General features: G+C 34.1%; 1 protein-coding gene across 1 annotated transcript in view; it reads right to left on the reverse strand.

The window, feature by feature from the left end:
* Positions 1-8357: 8357 nt before the first annotated feature.
* LOC142347725 (uncharacterized) overlaps positions 8358-20485 on the reverse strand; it is an 81048-nt gene continuing 68920 nt past the window's right edge. The window contains exons 8-10 of the mRNA XM_075398955.1: positions 14426-14620; positions 13676-13777; positions 8358-8678 (exon numbers count right to left, since the gene is read on the reverse strand). Coding sequence (XP_075255070.1) covers positions 8527-8678; positions 13676-13777; positions 14426-14620 — 449 coding nt within the window. The 3' untranslated portion in view covers positions 8358-8526. The remainder of the gene's footprint in view (positions 8679-13675; positions 13778-14425; positions 14621-20485) is intronic.

A 20485-nucleotide genomic window follows, 5' to 3' on the forward strand; every position in this document is an offset into this window, starting at 1 on the left:
CTCAGCCAAAGAATGGTTAATTAACGCCTAAATACGTTCGCTCTAATGCGGGATTAATTATCTGTTCATTTGTAACGGCTCTCGTAATACTACAGAGGAAGGTTGTTGAACCATTTGATCCGACTAATTTGGCTGAAATTTTGGCGAAGTTTTCGAAACTTCATGCGAAAAATCACCAAATAGGCTTTTGTAGTTTCTCAAATTTTCATAAGTGGCTAAAAGTAAAGAGCAAAAAACTTCTAATATACTCTTTATAAACTCATATGAGGTCTGTTTTTAATTCGGCTGCCTGTGAGAGCGTCCTGGAATGAAGATTGTACCGGCTTTTCGCTACTCTAAATCGATAGTTATCCAAAATGCATGTTTCTTCTTTGATACCATTGGCGTTGAAAAAAAGTCCAATTGATCATATTTTAGGTTATCAGTGAATGTCGTATGGTTTTAATGGCTTCGACACTGTGTTCTTGCAAATAAAAATGAAGTTAACTTTTTGTCGGCATGTGGTTCTCTTTGTAGTGCTATTATTTTCTTAGATTGATTACGAAAACATATGATGTTTTAAATTAAAAAATTAAATTTTTATGACTTTTAAAACCTTGTGATGAAAAAAATTCAATATCCCTGAAATTTGCTTATCGGTTTGTTCATTTTGTCTATTTGTCAACTAGTCTCAGCAAAAGCAAGTCCCATTGGCTCTCTAGTGATATATATATTTTTATATATATATATATATATATATATAAGTTAATTTCTTTAATGTCTTTTTTTGGTGCTCTTTTGATTTTTTGCAAAGTCTTCTGTCTAAGAAAAACTGTTAGTGCGCTATCCTGTAATTAAAGTTTTTTGAGTTTGTGTTGTATTTTTGTTTGTTTTTTCTCTTAGTTTTGTTAATGGCAGGTCTCATATGCACTCATTTGCGGCACCGTCTGAATCAATTAGAGTTTTGATTTGATAACTGTATTCTAATCTCAAACATCCATTAGTTTTAGACAATTTGGGAATTTTTGAAGGTTTACTGTATGTTCCTCATTTAGTGCACAATTGAGTCGAAAGTATGGATGAACAGGGTCGAACCCTTATATGCAAACGCACAATAACGCACCTCCTCGACCTACTTGCTTTCAATGAAAATTGGGACATGCTTTCAAAAAGCAATCATTTGAACAAACTTTCTGAGCTCAGGAAATGTCAAACGACTAGCTGAGAGAATTTACAAATCGCTGAGAGAATTTACAAATTCTCCCACTTCGCTGAGAGAATTTACAAATTTATCTCAGCTCAGTTTGGGCCGATAGGGAGCGAATCACAAACTCACGTTCATAGTGAGGAGCTTCTGAATTTTCCTATTGGCCAAGAATGCGAGAGATTTAATTATTTTTTATCTCACGAAAAAATTATTGAAACCCCAAAAAATAATAAAAATCTGAAAAAATGAGAGCATCAATTATTGATCACGTAGGCGCCTGTTTTCTGCTTTTCCCCTCTTCTAAAACCGCAGCAACTATGGTTTTCTTGGGGGCTTTTTATGAGCATCTATGGTCTTTTCCCCTGAAGCAATCTGATCCAGCTTTATTGAACTTTGGGTAAGAGATCTGCATTGCAACTGTCAAAAGCAGAAGTAAATAAAATTAAAATTAAGTGTGGCTATACAGGCCACCTACACTCAACAACGTACATTTTCTATCTTGGATATAAGCGAGGAAATCAGGGCCTGAAGTTGTGTTAATTTAAATAAATCGAACTAATTTCTTTAAATACTTGTGTACTGGAAGTCTTAAAAAGCGTTAATTTGTTTAGCGCGCAGCGAAAGAATGATTAATTAACGCCTAATTAGGTTCGCTCTAATGCGGGATTAATTATCCGTTCATTTGTAACGGCTCTCGTAATACTACAGAGGAAGGTTGTTGAACCATTTGATCCGACTAATTTGGCTGAAATTTTGGCGAAGTTTTCGAAACTTCATGCGAAAAATCACCAAATAGGCTTTTGTAGTTTCTCAAATTTTCATAAGTGGCTAAAAGTAAAGAGCAAAAAACTTCTAATATACTCTTTATAAACTCATATGAGGTCTGTTTTTAATTCGGCTGCCTGTGAGAGCGTCCTGGAATGAAGATTGTACCGGCTTTTCGCTACTCTAAATCGATAGTTATTCAAAATGCATGTTTCTTCTTTGATACCATTGGCGTTGAAAAAAAGTCCAATTGATCATATTTTAGGTTATCAGTGAATGTCGTATGGTTTTAATGGCTTCGACACTGTGTTCTTGCAAATAATAATGAACTTAACTTTTTGTCGGCATGTGGTTTTCTTTGTAATGCTATTACTTTCTTAGATTGATTACGAAAACATCTGATGTTTTAAATTAAAAAATTAAATTTTTATGACTTTCAAAACCTTGTGATGAAAAAGATTCAATATCCCTGAAGTTTGCTAATCGGTTTGTGCATTTTGTCTATTTGTCACCTAGTCTCAGCAAAAGCAAGTCCCATTGGCTCTCTAGTGATATATATATATATATATATATATATATATATTTATATATATATATATATATATATATATATATAAGTTAATTTGTTTAATGTCTGTTTTTGGGGCTCTTTTGATTTTTTGCAAAGTCTTCTGTCTAAGAAAAACTGTTAGTGCGCTATCTTGTAATTAAATTTTTTTGTGTTGTATTTTTGTTTGTTTTTTCTCTTAGTTTCGTTAATGGCAGGTCTCATATGCACTCATTTGCGGCACCGTCTGAATCATTTAGTGTTTTGATTTGATAACTGTATTTTAATCTCAAACATCCATTAGTTTTAGACAATTTGGGAATTTTTGAAGGTTTTACTGTATGTTCCTCATTTAGTGCACAATTGAGTCGAAAGTATGGATGAACAGGGTCGAAACCTTATATGCAAACGCACAATAACGAACCTCCTCGACCTACTTGCTTTTAATGAAAATTGGGACATGCTTTTAAAAAATAATCATTTGAACAAGCTTTCCGAGCTCAGGAAATGTCAAACGACTAGACTTTCTCTAACAATCAGCAGAAAAACCGAGATGTTTTTATATATGAAATTTTAAGAAAGATTCAAGTAAGCAGCAATTTTGCTCTCATAGTTGTTTGATCTTCCTTGAAAGCCACTGTATAATTTGAAAGGATTATCGTTTCAAAAACTGTAACAGTAATAATGAATAACACTGAGAATAATACTGAGATACTGTTCTTGAGGTCACCTTGATACTTTTCTGACAAGAATTGATTTATCCCTGGGCAATATCCAATTTTTTAAAATTTTTTATTAAGCTCAGCAAAACAGTTTTTTTGAGAAGCAAAAAATTGAAATAACAGAATTAGAAAAATGAGGCATTAAGGGTGATAATTTGAGGTTGTAATTCTAAATCAATGAGTTGTTACTCTGATTAGCGTTGGTTTCAAAGTTACTGGCTTGTGTTAAGGTAAAATGTGAAATGAGGCTTTAAGACTTCATATTTATACCAAAATTTGAAATCTGATCTGATAGAAGAGAACGACATTACACCAACGTGCAGTTTATAACAACAAGTCTCAACATTTTTGAGTATTTCGAAAAAGGGAATTAAATTACTATACATTCTTGTATTAATTTTATTGAAAAATACTAAGGAAAAACTTTTTTGATAACAGACGTTAAATGGCAAACCTTTTAGAAAAAATTTTTTCATTTGATATTTATTTAGACTGCTGTAAATTTACAGTAAAGTTTTAGAAAAAAAAACTAGTTCCGAAGAAAACGTTAAGGCACACAACTTTTGCTTACTTCATTATTCAAATTCGGGGAGCCCAGGGATATCAGGGATTGGGCTCAGGGGGTTCAATACCAACAAATTTTTAACCCCCCCCCCCCGCCCTCCCCCACTACCTAACCCAACCCCAGCACCACGGTGAACATTTTCAATTATTACTTTAAAGTTTGGGGTTTGAAACTATTTATTTTTTTACAAAAATGAGATAATGTGGCTCATTAAAAATCCCATATAGCATTTTATATCTTCATATAACTCCCCATCTTTTGCAGATCTATCGGATAGTAGTCAGTGTTTACCAGCAGACAATTGTGACTCGGCATTCCACCGATAGATAGATAAGCACAAAACAAGATATTTTAAAATAAAAACAAGGAGGCTCCGTAGTGTGCGTTTGCTCATCCACAATTTGGCATTAATATCTACCAAATGAGGAACAGATTGAAAACCCCTCAAAAATTCAAGTATTTTTCAAAAAAAAGTATGAACAAAAAGATCGCCTCCAACGCAAATAAATCAGTGGAGTGAAAAATACCGCATTAGATTGGTGAGATCAGCCAATTTTAAGAATGCAACTCAAGACGAACAACGAAATCAATCAACAATAACAACAAACAATATTACATCCAAAATTTTATGTCCATTTAAAAAAAACCCTTTAACAAGGTCAAAATAGCGTCAGATAAAACTGAAACTAACAAAATGAATTTCTACTTCATTAGAAAAGATATGGGACTACTCCATAATAAAGCTCGCTAACAATTAGACGAAAAACGAAAAAAAAAACAGCAAAGTTTAAAAAAAAGGGGCTTGTACTTTTAAAAGTTCAAGGTAATGAAAACCATTAGACTGCAACTGAAAATATCCAACATTTTCTATGATCACATACGCTTCTATAGGAGGACATTAGGAACTGTCTTTGTTCAATATTTCATGCGGATACAAACAGAACAACAAATTGAGCCAACAAACAAACATTCAATTTCAAAACTTGCCAGAAAACGCTGTCGAAGCCAAAAGGCCATATTTTGGGCCTCAAAATATGTTCAATTGAGCATTCCTCGAACGCAAATAATGAGATATGCGACCTCCCATTTTTTGGGAATAGGTAACAATATGACAAAAAAGAGAAAAAAAGGTAAAATAAAGTAATATTTTCGAAAAAAATCGTAACATTTTTCGAAAAGAATTATTTTCAAAGACATGAAAGCCATTAGCTACAAAACAAAAAATTAAACAGGTTCGTTTATTCATCCAGAGGAATAGTTGGAGACCTGAAATTTCTCAGAATATATCTTACGTCTACAAAAAGGACATCAAATGTAGACAGAAATCAAAAATTAGTTTATTTTTTGCAAAAAAAACCGGCGTCAAAGCCACTAAACTCATGACAAATTCTTTAAACAGTTTAGATTTTGTACACATGGATCTCCCCATGACAACAGTTTTTTCATATGTGACCTGTAAAATAAGATTAGGTAACAAATAGACAAAACTACAATAATGCGAAATTAAAATGTTTTTCTTTTAATTTTTGAAAACAATTTTTTTCAAAGTCATGGAAGCCATCGGCTATTTACGCATATCAGAACATAGGCTCATCTAACTATCCCTGAAAAACCAATAACATCTGTCATTCTCCAGGAAAATCCATAGGTCTAACAGGACGAAGTAAAAACGATAGTTAAAGGCAAATGAAACAAATCCAGAAAAGGGTGTCGATGCCTTTAAAACCATAATCTATTCCTTCAAAAACTTTTATATGTTCAATTGTTTCTTATTTAGAACGCCAATGATGTCATGCGTGAACTGTCAAAATGTGATAATGTAATAAAATGTGAAGAAAACCATGAAAATTGGGCTAAGGCCTAAAAAAACTGCGAAATCTAGTAGTATCAAAGCCAGAGAACAATAACTTTCAGAGAACAATAACGTCAAAACCGCAAAAAAGATTAAATTTTAATTCAGTAGAAAAAAGAGAAAGAAGAGGCGTTTCTTATTTGCTGATACTAAGCTTAAATTTTGCCATATTAAGAGACAAATAAGGGCGAAGTTCATTAAGCCATTGTTTTTTCAAAAATCAAACATTTTTAAAAGTCAAAACGACCATAGTTCTCGAGTAAACAAACCAGATAAATTAAATGGGAATCATCAAGGAAGCCATTTGCACCTCTCAACAGTGAGTTTTGATTTGAATTGTTCTTTTGTTTAAACAACAAAAAAGATCAATTTTTTTTTAAAAAGACCGACTGATTTCAATCCAAAAGATGTTTTCATTGTAGCAGTGCAAGATTGGACCAAAACCAGCCTTGCTTTTGCTGTTTGTCCGTTAAGAACCATCAATTGTTTCAAATATTATAGATTCTGAAACTAACAAAATGAATTTCTACTTCATTAGAAGGTCAAAATAGCGTCAGATAAAACTGAAACTAACAAAATGAATTTCTACTTCATTAGAAAAGATATGGGACTACTCCATAATAAAGCTCGCTAACAATTAGACGAAAAACGAAAAAAAAACAGCAAAGTTTAAAAAAAAGGGGCTTGTACTTTTAAAAGTTCAAGGTAATGAAAACCATTAGACTGCAACTGAAAATATCCAACATTTTTTATGATCACATACGCTTCTATAGGAGGATATTAGGAACTGTCTTTGTTCAATATTTCATGCGGATACAAACAGAACAACAAATTGAGCCAACAAACAAACATTCAATTTCAAAACTTGCCAGAAAACGCTGTCGAAGCCAAAAGGCCATATTTTGGGCCTCAAAATATATTCAATTGAGCATTCCTCGAACGCAAATAATGAGATATGCGACCTCCCATTTTTTGGGAATAGGTAACAATATGACAAAAAAGAGAAAAAAAGGTAAAATAAAGTAATATTTTCAAAAAAATCGTAACATTTTTCGAAAAGAATTATTTTCAAAGACATGAAAGCCATTAGCTACAAAACAAAAAATTAAACAGGTTCGTTTATTCATCCAGAGGAATAGTTGGAGACCTGAAATTTCTCAGAATATATTTTACGTCTACAAAAAGGACATCAAATGTAGACAGAAATCAAAAATTAGTTTATTTTTTGCAAAAAAAAACCGGCGTCAAAGCCACTAAACTCATGACAAATTCTTTAAACAGTTTAGGTTTTGTACACATGGATCTCCCCATGACAACAGTTTTTTCATATGTGACCTGTAAAATAAGATTAGGTAACAAATAGACAAAAGTACAATAATGCGAAATTAAAATGTTTTTCTTTTAATTTTTGAAAACAATTTTTTTCAAAGTCATGGAAGCCATCGGCTATTTACGCATATCAGAACATAGGCTCATCTAACTATCCCTGAAAAACCAATAACATCTGTCATTCTCCAGGAAAATCCATAGGTCTAACAGGACGAAGTAAAAACGATAGTTAAAGGCAAATGAAACAAATCCAGAAAAGGGTGTCGATGCCTTTAAAACCATAATCTATTCCTTCAAAAACTTTTATATGTTCAATTGTTTCTTATTTAGAACGCCAATGATGTCATGCGTGAACTGTCAAAATGTGATAATGTAATAAAATGTGAAGAAAACCATGAAAATTGGGCTAAGGCCTAAAAAAACTGCGAAATCGTTTCTTATTTGCTGATACTAAGCTTAAATTTTGCCATATTAAGAGACAAATAAGGGCGAAGTTCATTAAGCCATTGTTTTTTCAAAAATCAAACATTTTTAAAAGTCAAAACGACCATAGTTCTCGAGTAAACAAACCAGATAAATTAAATGGGAATTATCTAGGAAGCCATTTGCACCTCTCAACAGTGAGTTTGGATTTGAATTGTTCTTTTGTTTAAACAACAAAAAAGATCAATTTTTTTTTAAAAAGACCGACTGATTTCAATCCAAAATATGTTTTCATTGTAGCAGTGCAAGATTGGACCAAAACCAGCCTTGCTTTTGCTGTTTGTCCGTTAAGAACCATCAATTGTTTCAAATATTATAGATTTTGACATTTTATATGTTAAAAGATCAAAAACAGATGTTGCGTTTTTGATAATCATAGAGTAAAGTTAGCAAAAATGGCAAAATTTTAATTCCAGACTACTCTCATCGGAAGTAGCACTAACTTGTTTGCGATTGTGTTACTTGTTTTGGATGTGTAATTCCCGCACATTCAACCAAAGTGGACTAAAGAAGCTTATTTCTGGCTATTTTTAATGTGAGGCTTCATTTTGAAATATTTAGCCAAATTTTAGCCAAAAAAATTAAATCAAACAATAATTTTTTGTCTTCTAAAGTGAATTCAACAGTACTGTCGTTAACAATTTTTACAATTTTTAGCAAAATTGACGAAAAATTCCGGAAAATGTGAATAAAAATAACGCAAATCGGTCTAATATTCAGCAACATTTAAACCACGACAACTCGCCCTAGAAAACGAAATTTAAAAAAAATCTTTTAAATTCGATATTCTACGCTGGAAATGATACCACTAACAACTCTCTACGATGAATAAATCGATCGCTCAGAAATGTCTGAACAAAAAAAACCCATTTGAGTATATAGTTCCTCCCCCTCAAGAGGGGTCGGAACAATTATTAACAATTCAATTAGATAAATGTTCCAACGTCACTCAATTAACATGTGGAAGTAGCCGGATCAAAAATGAGATAGATATCTTAGAATACCGGCAAGCGAAAGCAGCTGCGACACTATGACATTTGTGTATGATATGAGTTCCAATCATTAGATATTTTTTCGTCATCTTTTCTGAATTTGGGGCGATTGCTTTTTCTTCCGATCGTTTATCACACTGCCATCGTCAAATGAGGACGACAGTTGCTCGTCAAATGGCTCATCAACGTCGTATGAGTAGTGCTCCTCTAATGCGTCGTCAGGCAAAATTAGTTGGCCTAAGAAGCAGCAATGTTATCAAGCAAGGGTTGAATAAGATTCCAAAAAAATTTTTTTTCAAATCGAGGTAGGAATGACTGGTTAGAATGGGCTTCTTGTTCCGAATTTACAGCGGTGTATAAAAAATTTATACGGCGACTATTACAAAACAGCGAAAACAGCAAGATACAGCAATGATAAAGGGAGTAGTTAGGACCTCATTGAAATAGCAACCCGAATCCAGGTGTCATCGTTATAAATCGCTTAAAAAATTTAAGATTTGCAACGAATGCGGTGAGATGTAAGAATTGCGGGTTTTAGCGGTGAATACGTCGACAACTGTGGTTTATGACTTTGAGACTGTTCAATTTATACAGCGTGGTTATAATGCTTCTGATCAGAGTTGATTGCAACCAACCATTTCTCATTTATGAATGTTTTTTTTTTGCAATTTTGTGAAAAAAGAGAACGTAATAGTTGAAATTAGCAGACGTTTTTGAATCTGCACTATTTTGGTTAAGTTCGCTTCAGTGAGAAAAAAATTTTCCTCCTGGTGTTGAAAGTTCTCTCTCCTATTACGTTTGTTCGTTTTTGCTGTTTGTCTAATTGCCTCATTTGTTGAGACTCCATACATTGTAAATTGCGTAAACACTAAATAGGAAATATTATATTCCCATAAAAAATTTCAGTCTTAATTTTTCTAAAAACCCATACACAAGTTAGAATTTGAGCTTTCCTGAGACTTTAAGAAATCTCTCGTTTCGCTTACTGTATGTAATATACACACTGAGCTTGAAATTAAACAAAAATTGCACTCACTTTTCTATTGAAAAAAGCCTCTGTCTCTTGTCAATAACTAAAAAAATCTAAAATTTACAAAAAATGCTTTTCGGGTGCTAATTAATTTATTCTTCCAGACGTAATATTTGACATTTAGCAGGCAAAAAGTTTTCTTTTCCGAGGGACCATGGAAAGTTTTTGAAATTTATTCAAACTATCTGTATATATACACTAGCAAAAAATGATGGACGCCATTTAACACAGAGTTTTAATATTTTTTTCATCAATTTCTATCAGGTTTCTCAATTCCTGTGAAGAGACGTCAAACACGATTATGTTTTTCTTTAAAAAGAGCCTAATCAGATGAGCGTTCTGCTAGTTAAAAATCTGAGTTTATTTTTCATTATTAATGGGAAAAACTAGCATAGAATAATTAAAATTTTTCAATTATTATTCCAGAAAGCAGAAGAATAATTAGCATTGATTATTACGCAGTTTTTAAAATGGTTTCCGTCTACTGATTAAACATAAACGCTTAAGAAATGAGTTGTAAAAAAAACAGGAAATCAAGGAAAAATAATCTTACAAAAAAACTATTATGTTTAATTTTTTAAGTCTGATTTTTTGGACGACAGAAACTCAATTCTCAAAGTTGGTTCCTAATGTTTAACAAATCTGCAAAGTCTTGATTGAATATGAGGCAATATTGAAAAAGTACACATTGAAAATAAAAAATTGGTCAGTTCTTTTTCTGAAAAAACAACTGCTGTGAGGAATATTTATAATCTACCATCGTCACTATTAAAGCTATATCAAGACAGTTTGCTCAAACTTTAGAATTCAATTTTTGTTCCGACCTACTTGCGGGGGGAGGAACTATATACTCAAAGGGTTTTTTTTGTTCAATCAATTTTGGCCGATCGATATATTCATCGTAGAGAAATGAGAGTGATATCATTTAAAAGCTGTTCCGGCGTAGAACTCAAAATTAAAAAGATTTTTTTGAATTTCGTTTTTTTTTCGAGGAGTTATCGAGGATTGAAGTTTTGTGTGAACACGGGATATTTGGCATGATTTTGTTCACTTTTAGTGTAATTTTTCTTCAAATTAAAATATTTTCTATAAAAATTATATTTCAAATTTACATTTCATACCACAAAATGAACCAATTGTTTGCTCCTAATAGACTGAAGGCGATAAAAAAGACTAGTTCTGGTCTCATACGGAAGTTCACTATCAAAAAATTATCGAATTCTGTTTGAGAGCTCATTTTTTTAGAAAACTTTTCTGTTTCTTTTTGTTTTTTTAAGTCACCTAGAGACTAGTCACTTTTCATATCTAGATTTCGCTAAAAACAAACCTCATTTACAGTCAAATGAAGCCCAATGAACAAAAAAAATCGTTTTCAAGGAATTGCTCATGTTTTCTTTTGGCTTCGACACTGAGTTTTCGTAACTTTAAATTAAAATTTGATTTTCTGTCTGAGGATCTACTAAGGCATGAACTCATTGATTAAAGGCGTAATATATTCCGCTATGATCATTAAGTGAACATATCTAGTGCTTTGAATGGACATCTATTGGCTGTTAAGACTTTATGAATAATTTTCGAAATTTTTTTTGAACATTATTCTATCATAAACTTATTTTCGTGAGCTGTAAGTCAGTCTCAGTAATGAAAGGACTCTCATGGTTCTTTTTGCAACCAAATTTAACCTGGTTAGCGGTTTTATCTACTAACTATTATATATATGACTTCAATGACACAAGGTCTCAAATTTTTTAAATATTTTTGTGGATATTTTCGTATTGTTGCTTACGTTTGAACTCATATCACATTATACAAATATTGATTAGAATGCCATAATGTATCGAAGATAAGCCATAATGTATCCAAACATTGGCTTATAAAAAACGTTCAGTGGATCACTGATAAAGTTTTCAGAGAAAAACTTATGGTTTAAGCGGCTTCGACACTTTCTTCTCGCAAATTTCTACTGAATTTTTGGTTTTTGCTTGTTTTTGTTGTTGTTTTCATAGTCATAAGACTTATTGAGATATCTTATTGATTACCCATGAATGAAAAATATCATTGCCCTCACATTGGGTTATAGTTGCGCATATTTATTGGCTTCCCTTAAAAGCTAGTACTTTTAATGGCTGTTAAGGCTTTGAAAACATTTTCTCGAAAAATTTTTCTGAACATTAAACAGTCTTAAATAGTCAGTCTCAATAGTAACAGGACCCCCTTATTTTCTACTGCAGCCAAAATTAATCTAGTTAAAGGTTTTATCTTCTAACAATTGGTTCTTCGACTTCAATTACAAGATTTCAAAGATAATTTTTTTTAGATTTTTCGATATTTTCGTATTATTGGCTACTTCTGAACTCTTATCACATTATCCACATATTTTTTGTTTTTTGATTCCTTTTGAAATCTGATCACGTTATCCTAATAGTAATAGTTCCACATGGTTTACGGAAGATGTTCAATGGATCATACATAAAGTTTTTAGAGTAGAGCTTATGATTTAAATTGCTTCGACACTTTCTTCAGGCACTTTTCTACTGAATTTTTCGTTTTTTTGACTGTATTTATTGTTGTTTTCACATTCAATGACGTGCTGTAATTGTTTATTGATGACATATGAGTGGCATACAACCTTGTCGTCCCATCAATTTAGCGTATTTACTAGCTTCCATTGAAAGCTATTGAGTTTTATGGCGTTGATACTACGCTCTAATGTATTTTTTCATATTTGGTGATTTTTTGAAGTTATATTGTTAAAAAAATCCCATTGCTGTTAAAAAGAACTACCTAAAATTAGAAAAGTTTTTAATGAAATGTTCACTTTTTAATGCCTTCGGCATTTTTCTCGCTCAATTTTTTTCTTGAATTTTCTGTTTTTTCCTGTTTTTTATGTTCTTTAGGTAGCCATAAATTGCTGACCGGTCGCATAAGTTTCTAATTGAAGATTGAATAACTGATGTTACCCGAAGCACTCAGTTTATAGCGAATAGTCTTAAAATTTATGATAGACTTTTTCTTTTTTTTCAAACTTTTCAGTTTTTTTGTTCTTTTCGTCAACTTATAACTTATTTTCATCTTTGAGAAGTCCCGTCCAATTTCTCGTTTTTCAACAAATAACATATCTATTCATATGATATGTCACTGACGTTTTGTTTGTTTGACAATATGCGTTTTTATAAACGTGTTTTGAGTGGTCACTTTTGTGTTTCTTTTTCTCTTCCAGGTAAACTTAGTTAATGTCTCAGTTTAAATTCTTTAGCTGAAATAGTAGAAATAACAATTGAATCAAAGGTACATTATATTCAGATAACAGCTAAAGATTTCAATGATATCAATAATTTCGCAAATCGTTTGTAATATTTTTCAGTTTTTCTTCATCTTTGGTTCGTTTCTATGGCTTAGTCTAACCAAAGACAGGTCCTTTTGGTTTCGTAACAACTTTTTAGTTTTTTGTCATGGTTTATTTAGTTATTTAGTTAAAAGCTAATGCTTTTTAGGACTTTTGAAATTTGTTGGTTAAAAAAATATTGATTAATTTTTGAATTTCGCCTCATTATTCGTTCTCTTTGTCGACTTGTTACCTATTCTCATTAAGACAAAATTCCATCTGCTGTATAGTTAGGAAAAAGTAAATTTTTGTAGTTAAGATTTTATCTTACTGCATTCTGACGTTGTTACTAGGTGCTTTTAAATTTTGATATTCATTTTTTGCCGTTTGTTTTTGCTAATTTTTGTTTTTTGTTTTTTTTTCTCGTAGTCTCTTTAACGGCAGATCTGGTTGGCATTATGTAATTCAATTAGTGGTTAGATTGTGTAACGATTGTTTTAAACTCAAATATCTATTTTTGTTATATCGTCATTTGGTTGACAATTAAGTAAAGAATGTTCATATGCTCGGGTCGGAAAATCATGTGCGAACGCACATTAACGAGCCTCCTTGTCTTGTATGCTGCTTTTCATACAGTTAAATAAACGTGTGGTCATTTGGTGTTATAAGCGCTGCAGTTTCGATAACATTAACTTCCGCTCCAGCAGAAGCTGTAAATATCATTAAAGAGATCATATCCAGAGAATCCTGTTTAGGTTGTCATCTCTGGTCGTACATTAAAATTGCAGAAGCGTTTTGCAATTAAAACTTTTAAGAGACTTTAAGATTCACTTTAAATTCAACAAGCAAACAGTTCAATATAATATAGGTGAAATTAACCTTTAGTGAAGAGGTTGACCACCCACAGTCTGCCGCAGGTCGCAAATGTCCTCGAGAAGACACAGAATAGGAGGAAGTTCATTATACCCGCGAACAGAGACACTGAAATTGAACCTGAATGATCAAAAGTCTTTCGACAAGATTTGAAACTAGGGGGAAAAAGTCTGCAAAGACATCGTAATCTTAAATGGATTTCGAAATTTTGGATTTTTCTCTGGTATTGGATGAATTAAACGTTGATCAGCTCAACCCATGATTTCAACAACAATAACGTGACGGTTACCATCAACAGTAGATACAAATCTAAGAACGCTTCGACTGACGGTTGTCATTTTTATCGCTTCAAAAATCATCAAACTTGTGATTTTTGGGTTCATTTAAACCTATATTTCCAAAAAACAAGGGGGGTCTATATTTTAATGTTAGTAGCGTTTGGTGTTTTCATTTTAAGTTGCCTTTTGAAACTGTGCCAAGTTGCTTCTATGTGACCTGATGTGATTATAGTTGTATTAAGACAGTATGCAGACCCAAGATCAGACCTTTCAGAACTGTAAATGGTTTTTCTTAATGATTCCTAAAAAAAGTCGAGATGTAAACGCCGTCATATTTTATCTGGAGATTAGCCAGGATCTCAACTTTGTACGAGGTCTGTACGGCAGAACATTCGGAATTTGTAGGTTTTAGTTCAAGTTTCTGTTCCTTCAAATTTAAATAATGACTTTCACTAAAGAAACCAAATTTTGGCCGTACCACATGCTTCAAATATCATGAATATTGAGGTATCTCTGTTGTAGATGACACTGACATTTTCCAGGGACCCCACACATTGCGTAGGCACACACAACACTTCATCAACAGTCAGTTTACAATGAGGAGACTTGCCATTGTTGTAGACAAATCCTGCATTCATCGACCAGATTGTGCGAGCCACTATACTCATCGTCACTATCAAAACATAATTAGCTTCTTTCTAAGATAATGAATTCAAAAAGCTTGCCCTGTGGCCTATTTTATGAGAGCACCAATGTACATCAGCAAGATTTGATCCCAGGTTCAGACAATAACTTAGACACTGAAAATATCCAAAAATTTGTGTGTACAGTGCAGTGCCTTCATTGTGAGCACTCTGACATTGCACAGTGGAGCTTCCTACTTAAAGTCGCGATAAAGTCTTTTCATGCTCAGAGCACATTTTTGTTGATGGGCTTTTTGGGTTGAGCTTAACCTTTCCATGAGTCGAGGCCTAAACCTGGGATATACAATAAGGGGGCAACATTGAAAAGAGACAGCTTTTCACCCAAATATCAGCAAACATTCACACACCTTTTTTGATGATGGGCTTTTTGGGTTGAGGTTAATCTTTCCATGAGTCAAGGCCTAAACCTGGGATATACAATAAGGGGGCAACATTGAAAAGAGACAGCTTTTCACCCAAATATCAGGAAACATTCACACACATTTTTTCTTGATGGGCTTTTTGGGTTGAGCTTAATCTTTCTATGAGCCGAGGCTTAAACCTGGGATATACAATAAGGGGGCAAAATTGAATAGAGACATTTTTTTCACCCAAATATCAGCAAACACTCACACACCTTTTTTGTTGATGGGTTTATTGGGTTGAGCTTAATCTTTCTATGAGTCGAGGCCTTAATAGGGGACATACTATAAGGGGGCAACATTGAATAGAGATAGTTTTTCACCCAAATGAAAGCAAACATTCACGCACATTTTTTGTTGATGGGCTTCTTCGGTTGAGTTTAAACTTTCTATGAGTTGAGGCCTCAACCTGGGATATACAATAAGGGGGCAACATTAATAGAGACAATTTTCCACCCAAATATCAGCAAACATACGCACACAATTTTTGGTGATGGGCTTTTCGGTTGATCTTAATCTTTCTATGAGCCGAGGCCTAAACCTGGGATATACAATAAGGGGGCAACAATGAATAGGGACAGTTTTTCAGCAAATATCAGCAAACATTCGCATACATTTTTTGTTGATGCGCTTTTCCGGTTGAGCTTAATCTTTCTATGAGCCGAGGCCTAAAATTGGGATATAAAATAAGGGGGCAACATTGAATAGAGACAGTTTTTCACCCAAATATCAGCAAACATTCACACACATTTTTTGTTGATGCGCTTTTTCGGTGGAATTTAATCATTCTATGAGTCGAGTCCTAAACCTGGGATATACAATAAGGGGGCAACATTGAATAGAGGCAGTTTTTCACCCAAATATCAGCAAACATTCACACACATTTTTTCTTGATGGGCTTTTTGGGTTAAGCTTAAACTTTCTATGAGTCGAGGCCTAAACCTGGGATATAGAATAAGGGGGCAACATTGATTAGAGACAGTTTTTCACCCAAATATCAGCAAAAATTCACACACATTTTTTCTTGATGGGCTTTTTGGGTTAAGCTTAATCTTTCTATGGGTCGAGGCCTAAACCTGGGATATAGAATAAGGGGGCAAAATTGAATAGAGACAGTTTTTCACCCAAATATCAGCAAACACTCACACACCTTTTTTGTCCATGGGCTTCTTCGGTTGAGTTTAAACTTTCTATGAGTCGAGGCCTCAGCCTGGGATATACAATAAGGAGGCAACAATAATGGAGGCAGTTTTTCACCCAAATATCAGCAAACATTCACACACACTTTTTGTTGATGGGTATTTTGGTTTGAGCGTAATCTTTCTATGAGTCGAGGTCTAAATTTGGATATACAACAAGGGTGCAGCATTGAACAGAGACAGTTTTTCACCCAAATATCTGCAAACATTCACATACATTTTTTGTTTAGGGCTTTTTGGGTTGAGCTTAATCTTTCTATGAGTCGAAAAAAAACCTGTGATATACAATAAGGGGCAACATTGAAAACAGAGAGTTTTCACACAAATATCAGCAAACATTCCCACACATTTTTTGTTGATGGGCATTTTGTGTTGAGCTCAATCTTTCTATGAGTCGAGGCCTAAACCAGTGATATACAATGAGGGGGCAACATTGAATAGAGACAGTTTTTCACTTAAATATCAGCAAACATTCACACATTTTTTGTTGATGCGCTTTTTCGGTTGAGCGTATTCTTTCTATGAGTCGAGGCCTAAACCTGAGATATACAATAAGGGGCATCCTTGGATAGAGACAGTTTTTCACCCAAATATCTGCAAACATTCACACACATTTTTTGTTGATGGGCTTTTTGGGTTAAACTTAATCTTTCTATGAATCGAGGCCTAAACCTGGGATATACAATAAGGGGGCAACATTGAATAGAGACAGTTTTCAGACAAAAATCAGCAAACATTCACACACATTTTTTGTTGATGGGCTTTTTGGTTTGAGCTTATTTTTCTATGAGTCGACGCCTAAACCTGGGATATACAATAAAGGGGCAATATAGAATAGAGACAGATTTTCATCCAAATATGAGCACACATTCACACACATTTTTTGTCAATGGTCTTTTTGGGTTGAGATTAATTTTTCTATGAGTCGAGGCCTTAACCGGGGACATACCATAAGGGGGCAACATTGAATAGAGACAGTTTTTCATCCAAATGTCAGCAAACATTCACGCACATTTTTTGTCGATGGGCTTCTTCGGGTGAGTTTGAACTTTCTATGAGTCGAGGCCTCAACCTGGGATATACAATAAGGGGGCAACTTTATTTGGAGGCAGTTTTTCACCCAAATATCAGCAAACATTTGCACACAATTTTTGGTGATGGGATTTTCGGTTGATCTTAATCTTTCTATGAGTCGAGGTCTAAACTTGGGATATACAATAAGGGTGCAGCATTGAATAGAGACAGTTTTTCAACCAAATATCTGCAAACATTCACACACATTTTTTGTTTATGGGCTTTTTGGGTTGAGCTTAATCTTTCTATGAGTCGAGGCCAAAACCTGGGATATACAATAAGGGGGCAACATTGAAAACAGACAGTTTTCACACAAATATCAGCAAACATTCAGACACATTTTTTGTTGATGGGCATTTTGGGTTGAGCTTAATCTTTCTATGAGTCGAGGCCTAAACCAGTGATATACAATGAGGGGGCAACATTGAATAGAGACAGTTTTTCACCCAAATATCAGCAAACATTCACACATTTTTTGTTGATGCGCTTTTTCGATTGAGCGTATTCTTTCTATGAGTCGAGGCCTAAACCTGAGATATACAATAAGGGGCAACATTGGATAGAGACAGTTTTTCACCCAAGTATCTGCAAACATTCACACACATTTTTTGTTGATGGGCTTTTTGGGTTGAGCTTAATCTTTCTATGAGTCGAGGCCCAAACCTGGGATATACAATAAGGGGGCAACATTGAATAGAGACAGTTTTCAGACAAATATCAGCAAACATTCACACGCATTTTTTGTCAATGGTCTTTTTGGGTTGAGATTAATTTTTCTATGAGTCGAGGCCTTAACCGGGGACATACCATAAGGGGGCAACATTGAATAGAGACAGTTTTTCATCCAAATGTCAGCAAACATTCACGCACATTTTTTGTCGATGGGCTTCTTCGGGTGAGTTTGAACTTTCTATGAGTCGAGGCCTCAACCTGGGATATACAATAAGGGGGCAACTTTATTTGGAGGCAGTTTTTCACCCAAATATCAGCAAACATTTGCACACAATTTTTGGTGATGGGATTTTCGGTTGATCTTAATCTTTCTATGAGTCGAGGTCTAAACTTGGGATATACAATAAGGGTGCAGCATTGAATAGAGACAGTTTTTCAACCAAATATCTGCAAACATTCACACACATTTTTCGTTTATGGGCTTTTTGGGTTGAGCTTAATCTTTCTATGAGTCGAGGCCAAAACCTGGGATATACAATAAGGGGGCAACATTGAAAACAGACAGTTTTCACACAAATATCAGCAAACATTCAGACACATTTTTTGTTGATGGGCATTTTGGGTTGAGCTTAATCTTTCTATGAGTCGAGGCCTAAACCAGTGATATACAATGAGGGGGCAACATTGAATAGAGACAGTTTTTCACCCAAATATCAGCAAACATTCACACATTTTTTGTTGATGCGCTTTTTCGATTGAGCGTATTCTTTCTATGAGTCGAGGCCTAAACCTGAGATATACAATAAGGGGCAACATTGGATAGAGACAGTTTTTCACCAAAATATCTGCAAACATTCACACACATTTTTTGTTGATGGGCTTTTTGGGTTAAACATAATCTTTCTATGAATCGAGGCCTAAACCTGGGATATACAATAAGGGGGCAACATTGAATAGAGACAGTTTTCAGACAAATATCAGCAAACATTCACACACATTTTTTGTTGATGGGCTTTTTGGTTTGAGCTTAATTTTTCTATGAGTCGACGCCTAAACCTGGGATATACAATAAGGGGGCAATATAGAATAGAGACAGATTTTCACCCAAATATCAGCACACATTCACACACATTTTTTGTCGATTGGCTTATTGGGTTGAGATTAATTTTTCTATGAGTCGAGGCCTTAACCGGGGACATACCATAAGGGGGCAACATTGAATAGAGACATTTTTACATCCAAATGTCAGCAAACATTCACACACATTTTTTGTTGATGACCTTTTTGGGTGGAGCTTAATCTTTCTATGAGTCCCGGCCTAAACCTGAGATATACAATAAGGGGGCAACATTAATAGAGACAGATTTTCACCCAAATATCAGCACACATTCACACACATTTTCTGTCGATGGGCTTCCTCGGTTGAGTTTAAACTTTCTATGAGTCGAGGCCTCAACCTGGGATATACAATAAGGTAGCAACACTGAATAGAGACAGTTTTTCACACAAATATCAGCAAACATTCACACACACTTTTTGTTGATGACCTTTTTGGGTGAAGCTTAATCTTTCTATGAGTCCCGGCCTAAACCTGAGATATACAATAAGGGGGCAACATTAATAGAGACAGTTTTCCACCCAAATATCAGCAAACATACGCACACACTTTTTGGTGATGGGCATTTCGGTTGATCTTAATCTTTCTATGAGTCGAGGCCTAAACCTGGGATATACAATAAGGGGCAACACTGAATAGAGACAGTTTTTCAGGAAATATCAGCAAACATTCGCACACATTTTTTGTTGATGCGCTTTTCCGGTTGAGCTTAATCTTTCTTTGAGTCGAGGCCTAAACCTGGGATATACAATAAGGGGGCAACATTGGATAGAGACAGTTTTTCACCCAAGTATCTGCAAACATTCACACACATTTTTTGTTGATGGGCTTTTTGGGTTGAGCTTAATCTTTCTATGAGTCGAGGCCCAAACCTGGGATATACAATAAGGGGGCAACATTGAATAGAGACAGTTTTCAGACAAATATCAGCAAACATTCACACGCATTTTTTGTTGATGGGCTTTTTGGGTTGATCTTAATTTTTCTATGAGTCGAGGCCTAAACCTGCGACATACTATAAGGGGTCAACATTGAATAGAGACAGATTTTTATCCAAATATCAGCTAACATTCACACACATTTTTTGTCGATGTGCTTTTAGGTGGATTTTAAACTTTCTATGAGTCCGGCCTAAACCTGGGATATACAATACGGGGGTAACATTGAATAGAGACAGTTTTTCACCCAAATATCTGCAAACGTACGCACAAAATTTTTGGTGATGGGCTTTTTGGTTGAGCTTACTCTTTCATTGAGTCGAGGCCTAAACTTGGAATATACAATAAGGGCAGCATTGAATAGAGTCAGTTTTTCACCCGAACATCAGCAAACATTCACACATATTTTTTGTTGATGCGCTTTTTCGGTTGA

The sequence above is a fragment of the Convolutriloba macropyga genome, chromosome 1 (assembly GCF_964194025.1).
Source record: "Convolutriloba macropyga chromosome 1, txConMacr16.3, whole genome shotgun sequence".
NCBI lineage: Eukaryota > Metazoa > Xenacoelomorpha > Acoela > Convolutidae > Convolutriloba > Convolutriloba macropyga.